Source organism: Stegastes partitus, unplaced genomic scaffold (genome assembly GCF_000690725.1).
Source record: "Stegastes partitus isolate 25-593 unplaced genomic scaffold, Stegastes_partitus-1.0.2 Scaffold1523, whole genome shotgun sequence".
NCBI lineage: Eukaryota > Metazoa > Chordata > Actinopteri > Pomacentridae > Stegastes > Stegastes partitus.
In genome coordinates, this window is record NW_007579254.1 from 28,724 (window position 1) to 36,396 (window position 7,673).

The 7,673-nt window shown below is 38.0% G+C and overlaps 1 protein-coding gene across 1 annotated transcript; it reads left to right on the plus strand.

Annotated features, from left to right (window-relative positions):
* The first annotated feature begins 2,769 nt into the window (after positions 1 to 2,769).
* LOC103371080 (GATA zinc finger domain-containing protein 13-like) lies at positions 2,770 to 4,447 on the plus strand. The gene is made up of 2 exons (XM_008300299.1): positions 2,770 to 2,930; positions 3,933 to 4,447. The coding sequence occupies exons 1-2, from the start codon at positions 2,871 to 2,873 to the stop codon at positions 4,206 to 4,208; spliced, it is 336 nt and encodes a 111-aa protein (XP_008298521.1). The 5' UTR covers positions 2,770 to 2,870; the 3' UTR covers positions 4,209 to 4,447.
* Positions 4,448 to 7,673: the final 3,226 nt, after the last annotated feature.

The window sequence follows — 7,673 nt, forward strand, 5'->3', positions numbered from 1 at the left end:
CCGGGCTCGTGTTGGGTTTGTTCCACCTTAAATCATCAAACTGCTTCTGTTTCTCTGGTTTAATCATAAAATACAGATATTTAAGACAGTCTTTGTAAAATTTAGATTTAGATATATCAAATACTTTCAGAGACTGTATTACTGTTATTGTTTTTGTTTTTCAGATGACCCCGGCCACGTTCACACGGAGCCGGTATTCACAGAAACAGATCTACGTTTTCATAAATAACATCGTTCTCACCAGATCGTTCACACAAACCCTCATAAACACGTGGTTCAGAGCTGCTATACATACAAATATATATATATATATATATATGTGTGTGTGTGTGTGTGTGTGTGTGTCTTGGGCATTGGTAAGTATATGGAGATCAAGTTTCACACATATCTTTGATGCTATAAAACTTCGTCTGGCTGAAGTTGTTCTAATAAACTGCGATGACCTGAAATGGAAGCAGCCGTTATTTACAAATGGAAGAAAGTCTGAATTGTGAAACCCGATGAGGAGGCTGTGAAGTGAGTTATAGTTATTCCATCCCAGACAACCTCAGGTCCTCTCCGGCTGATGGAACATGGCAGCCACGGCCACATTTGCATGTCGGCCTCGACAATAAAAAGATAGTCCCTCTTATTCAAATCCAGGAGGCTTGTTTTGAACCTCTTTTGTTTCTCTCTTTGCTCTGTTTAAAGGTTTTTACGGCATGAGAACAAGAAATGTATCTGCTGACGTAGAACAAGTTCACGGTTTCATATCTGACACGTGTGAAACAACAGGAACAGATGACGGTAGTTTATTATCTTCATATAAAAATAAACTGGACGTAGTTTTCCTCAGGCTCACACGTGTTAATGCTGCCGCTGGTATAAATGTCAGGCATCAATTAAACAAGAGTCACAAACAATCACCTGAAAATATCAAAAATCAATCGTATACTTTGAGTGACTGATTTTTTAACATCAGTCCTGAGTGTGAACACAAACTGGTCATTTATTGTCAGCATGTTAACTCTTTAAACGCCTGTTTGTTCACATGATGTTACTGCACTCTCAAAAAACCCAAATATTATCCATGAAATAGAAGCCAAGTGGGATTTTTAATATAATGTTTTTATGATGTGTGTGTGTCTGTCTGGGACGTGTCAGTGATCATCACCTCTAACACTGATTCAGATGCATTCGTATGTTTAATGTCGAGTAAATAAAACACCTGAACTCAGGACGTTAAAGACAAAAATGTCAAGAACTTATTTTAACCAGCACCAGCTCTGATCATAACTCACCAAACAGTCGCTCATTTTCAGGGTTTTCACCCCGAATGAGAGTCTGAACATTTTATTTAACTTTATTCAACAAGATGAATGAATTTGATCTTTTACAGTAACTGTCTGGATTTTAGGTTTAAACGCTGTCATATCAGGATGAAAATACACGACAAAAACAAAACCTGGTGGCAAGAGTGCCTGAAAACGGACGTTAAAGAACGGTGGGAAACTGTAGAAACTGTGAACATAACAACACAGATCTGTAAAATAATCCTGAAACGAGCACAGTGAGGACGTTTCATGATCACACACTAAAACAAGACGCTGCTCATTAACTCGTTTTCTATCCTTAGTAATCACAGGAAAGCAGAAACAGAGCGACCCTTTGGCTGAATGTGATAAAAGATCAGATTACTGTTTGTTAAAGCATTTCATATGGACATGATTTACAGACGTGTGTTTTGTCCACAGTCATCAAATTATGTTTGTTTCTGTGATTTTGCAAAGTTAAATTTGCGATTTAGTAGAAAATAGCGATTTATTATTTTTCATTCCTTAATAAGCAGATTTTTTGTTTCAAATGGGGACACACATTTTTTTTGTTTAATCAAAATACAGTAAAAAATAAAAAAAATAAAAGCCATTTTACAGCTACAGTCGTCCTCTAATGTCTCCATCCCGTTCTATTAAAGAAAAGAAAATCCACAACAGTCACTCAAATAACTAGAAACTGGATAATAAATAATTAATAATAAATAAAAATTTGCTAAATTATAATTTAGTGAAATAAGATGTTGCTTTTGAATTGTGGTTGAAAAGAATAATTTAAAAAAATTAAATAATAATACTGTCCCGGATAAACTAGAGGCCTTTGCTGATGAGCAGTGGTCCAGAACACCTGTCAACAGGTGCACAAGTCTGACTGAGAGTTACAGAAACAGCTGATGGCAGTGATTGGCTCAGAGGGTTGTTCAGCTACATGTTAGTCCACCAGGTCCATCATGCTGGTTTGTGTTTGTTGTTTTTTTTAAGATTTCTGTTGAACCCCGATTCAGAAGCAGCGTCATGATGTTCATGAAGTTTTTATTTATTATCACTTTTGTCAGTTTCCACTGATTCCAGCTGTTGTTTCCTTCTTTAATGGGAGGCTATGAACACATTAGAGGACGACTGTAGGTGTTAATTTCCATTTAAGCTGATTTATTCGTTTGTTTTATCTACTTTTTCCAACACAAGGGAAATCTGTTAAAACTGTGAACAATATTCTCAGGATGTTCTGCACAACACTTGGAGACACACTGCTGAGGAAAAAACAGCTGAGTCAAGGTGCCTCTTACGGGTGTATCTGGACGCATTTCAAATGGCCCAGCGTGAGATTTTGCATTTGTGGTCCAGCACCAGGGTGGAGACTGAGGCGACGCTTCCTGAATGGAAACAGGTATCAGGTGAAGCATGAGAAGGCTTCATAAAAGGCCGCCGTCTTCAGACACCGTCGACACAACCGCCAGGCTCAGGAGGACGACGGGCAGAGATTTAAACAGGAAGATCTGTTCAGACGTCTGATTCCACATCTTCAGCTCGTCAAGAAGACTTCGTCTGTCTTCCAGCATGAAGCACCTGGTTCTGGAGCTGCTTGTCCTGACTCTGCTGGGATTTGTCTGGACCCAGGTAGGACTCTCCCTCGCCGGATACACCGTGAACAATATATGGTCATTATCCTAAAGAGTCTTTAATAACTCACTGTTACTCTACAGATTTTCACAGTTTAATGTCGAGTAAAATCACCTAGAAATGCTTTTATTTAACTGCTCAGCAGTGTAAAGTGTGTTTGTTTCCAACTTTAACTTTGTGCTGCACTTTTTGTACAAATGAAATTCAACACAAGGTGCTGTTAAGAAGGTTTACTTTATCTATTTGATTTGATTTATTTATTTATGTGCATGTACATATACATAAAGTATTTATATATTTCTTGAACACTTATTTGTACTTCATTTTATTTTTTTTGTATTGAAACTGGATGCTGGTACAAAACACATTTCAAAGCTTGTCTTGAATCTTAACAACAAAAATGCAGTAAAAACAATTAAAACAAATCCTTTAAACATCCTGGTGAAGCTAAAGGACCAATAAGCTCAGGAGCTGATGAACAAGTAAAAGCAACGAGGAGACAAATCCACCAGAAGCCAGACTAGAGAGGTTCTGAGTTTACTTTTTAAAATATCGACACTTAAAAAAAATCTATTTATTTTATTTACATTTTTTTGTGATTTTTACATGTTTATTAAAATAATAATAATAATAATAATAATTCCAATAATGACCATGGTAAAAAAAGATTATTTTTGTTAAATAACATTTTTCTTCCTGTATTTGAGGTACATGTGGTACCTGTTTTTAAGTTCCTCTTTTATATAGATTTTGTCAAATACTGTTTTTTATTTTACAGCATAAAGCAGAGACAGTTGGAAACGTATAAATATACCGCTTGAATTTGAAGCTTCAGGTTCTCAGGGGTTAAACATAAAAAAAGAAAAGATTCAGCTTGATCCAGGACACGTCTGCCATCTAAACCTGACTTTTCATGTGTTGGACAAAAGATATGCAGCCTTCAGCTTTGTGAAATCAAACACCGTCCAGTGTCATAAAATCCTGTTTCTGTTGTTTCAGAAGACGACACCGACCACCACGATGACCATCAGCACCAGCACCAACTCGTCGACCAACGCCACCAGCTCCGGCAACGGCAACGTCAATGGCAATGGCAATGGCAATGGCAACGGCAACGGCAACGGCAATGGCAACGGCAACGATCCCAACGGAAACCAGACCTCAGCCAACCCCACGATGGCGACCACCATGTACACAAAGAACGGCCAGAACCACGTGTTCACTTCGGTCCGTCTGCTGCTCGGATGTTTGGTTCTCGGAGCTCTGTGGCTGTGAACAGCGCCGATGAACACATCGCATGTCCAAGCTGAGTTTAGAGCCTCTCTTATGTTTTTCTTTTTTAGAACAGAAAAGGGTTTGCTGTAGAATAATAATAACGACTTTACTTCTATGGCATCTTTCAAAACAAAGTCACAGTCAAGAGCGAACCATCCGGTAGCCGTGAGTCACTGCTGATAATATTCCACTAGAGGCTTTAAAACAAGCAGGAAAATCTTCATATTAACTCTGAACTCAGCAGCCAGAACCAGCGTGATGTGTTCGCTTAAGTGCACTGTTAAAAAACAACAACAAAGAAACAAAGAAAACTGTGAAAATCTGAAATCAAGCCATAAAAAACACGTTAAAACACAAACACACAGTGGAACACTGTAGCACAGACAAACAAACAAACAAAACTGTGAAAATAACAGCAAACACCTGTAAAAGTCAAATATATACAAAACTATTTTGGGGAATTTAACAAAAAAGGAAAATCTGTGAAAAAAAAGTTTCTAAAATAATTTGTCGTTTCCTTCATATGCATAATGTTTCATTCAAATAATATCAATATAAATATGTATCAAAAATTTATGCCATATTTTTTTGGTTAAAATTAAAATAATAATTTTATGGACAAAATTGTAAAAGAACAAATTACCATTTTTAAAATGACTGATTTTTGGTGTGGTTATTATTGACAGTTTTGACCTTTTTTTTTTAAATGAGCAAAAAAAAAAAAAACATTTCCTGTTATTTTACTCGTTATTATCTGTAGTTTAGAGAAAATCTAAGTTCAAAACTTACACTACAATACTGTTAGATTTTAATTTAATGTTTTACAGTTTTCAGACTTTGGTTGTTAGAATAATTAAAGTAGAGGAGATAAAAGCAGGAGAAATCAAAAGAAAGAAGAGACTGTTTTGGACATCCAGGTTTTAATTTCAGCAGAGTAGGACATCATGAGAGGTACCAAGCCTTAACAGGACATATAAGTGGGTGTCATCTGCATAGCACAGAGAACAGAAGGGGACCCAGTACGGAACCCTGGGGGACACCACAGATAAAACACATCATCGGATGTTTTTGTGAAAGTAATTGTGTCTCATAAAATGGTCAGTGAGATCCAAGCAACAGAGCTGGTCTACAGAGGAAGCAACATGCAACAAGTTGGCTCATCTATGAATTGTATCCAGCGCATTTGTAGCCGTTAAATGCATCAAAACATGTTTGTCTGCATTTTAAGATGTCGCTGCGACATGTAGATTTTAAACATATTTTAGACTTAAGTTTTTTTTTTTCATTTATTTAGTCAAATTATGTCCTGCAAATATTTTGTACATCTGTAGAAATGTTTATGCATTAGTCAGTTTTAAAGAAAGTATCTGTCTTGTGTGTATTAGTATTTAATAGTACAAGCAGCGGTATCAGGAGTTTAACTGGTGTGTCCAAAAGCCAACAAACGTGAAATAAACGGGGTGAAATGTGGTACAGATATTTATCAGGTGTCTCGATACCAACATGTAACGTTCACATTTACGATTTGTATCCTTCAAAATAAAAAGGAGCATTATTTAATCAAATATGTGGTCATGTGGTTTAATAATATGGCGTCGTTTTTCTTCTTTGTGGTTCGCGTTTTGGAAACTAAAGAGAGCAACAAACAATGACAGAAACATCAACGGTGTGTTTTGTTAGCATCACATCCAGACAGTAGGCTGTCCAGGTATCAAGTTATGTGATAACAAAAATGAAAGGGCCACAGATTGAATTTTTCTCAGAGAGAAACCCGACACGAGCTTTTGTTGTGCGACAGTACGAGCACGATTTGACACTAATACTGAACCAACACCCAAATAAAGGACGACTGCAGACAGTCTTCAACAAGACAGTCCTCGTATTTTCCTCAAGAAAGCAAATTCCTTTTATATTCTTGTGGCTGTGAGAGCGTAAGTACTGCAGGACTGAACGTAGCATCAGCTCACGCCAACATCACAATATTATAAATGTGCATCATAACGTAGAATGTTCTCATCACTAGAACACAACAGAACAGCTGAGCAGGTGAGGGAACATTTCTGTCTGAGGGCGTAAACACTGACATTAACACAAAACTCATGAAATTCTCTAATTCAACTGAAATGCTTTACAGAACTTCGTGGTGGGTCCCAGACAGCAGACTGGCCCAAACATATGATGCTCAGCTGAAGTCTGAAGGCAAACTGGGCTCATTTTTCATTTCAGATAAACAACAACATGTCGTGTGAAGCTCTGAACAGACTTTATCGTCAGTCAGAGCCGAAAGGCCATAAAACCGTCATTTGAATTTCTTAACGGTTCATCAGCCACGACTCATGCAGAGTAAAACCTCTGACCTTGATCCTACAGCTCCAGGTGTCCCACATGAGGAAATAACTTACGCTGTTTTTTGGTTGTTTTTTTCCCCAGTCTGTCAATCATCCACCAGGACAAAGGCAGAGCGAATGATTTTCCATTCGTGAATTGTGTAACTGCTTCAACTCGCTGGACGTGATCACGTGCTCGCATGAAGTCAGAAACAAATCTGCTGGAAAAGCTTCTGTTAAGGTGTCCTTTACATAAAATAACTGCAAAACATCCAAGAGGGGAGACAGGCAGCCCAGATGGACTACTCATGTCTGGCACCTATAAACGAAGGGTCCATATGAAGCACTGTCACCACACACCAGTGAGGTCATACTGGATGAAGCTGACCAATGAGATGGTAGCAATTATAATTAGTCAAACGGGATCGCTTTAGATCAATATTTCTACACACCAGTCTTATTTCTTTTACACTCATTGATTCTGGAGCGTGTCATTCTCACGTGTACTAGCTGTAGATTCTCAAACTGACTGAAACTCCAACAGAACGATTGAAAATGTTTTATAAAATACTGTTAATGTGAAACTAAATTAACTCATCACTGGCAATTTTATGCTCAACATTATCCTGTTTTTCTTTCTTGAAAAAAACAACAAAGATCTATGAACACTGATCTTGTGTATTTTTGAGTAAAAACAATCAAATCTGGTGTAAAGAAGCTGGTTCCTCAGTAAGGAGTGTGTTAAATAGACCCTCTAAAGCCTGGAACCTCCCAAAGGCAGCAAGAGGAGTGTGTGAACGAAGTCCCAGCTCCCACCTCTAGAGGCACTGCTGAGTACGCATACAAACACTCACATACCTGCCTGACCCCACCTGGCAAAAATGACAAAACTTGCTGGAAGGTTTTAGACATGATTTAAAGCATGACCAACAGGAGACCAGACAAATGTCCCCTGTCCAAATCTACTGGACTTCCTTCTTTTAAGGTGTCTTTGTTCATAATATAACTACAAACATCCAAGAGGGCAGACAGGCAGCCCCTCGTGTCCGGTTCCTATCAAAGAAGGGTCCGTATGAAGTGGTACACAGCTGCCACCACACACCAGGAAGGTCATACAGGATGAAGCTGACCAGTGAGA

Bases quoted from the DNA above. Each gene is read 5' to 3' on its own strand.
- LOC103371080 (XM_008300299.1), top strand. From the start codon at position 2,871: ATGAAGCACCTGGTTCTGGAGCTGCTTGTCCTGACTCTGCTGGGATTT. The intron at 2,931-3,932 runs GTAGGACTCTCC...CTGTTGTTTCAG, and splicing joins TGGGATTTGTCTGGACCCAG to AAGACGACACCGACCACCAC.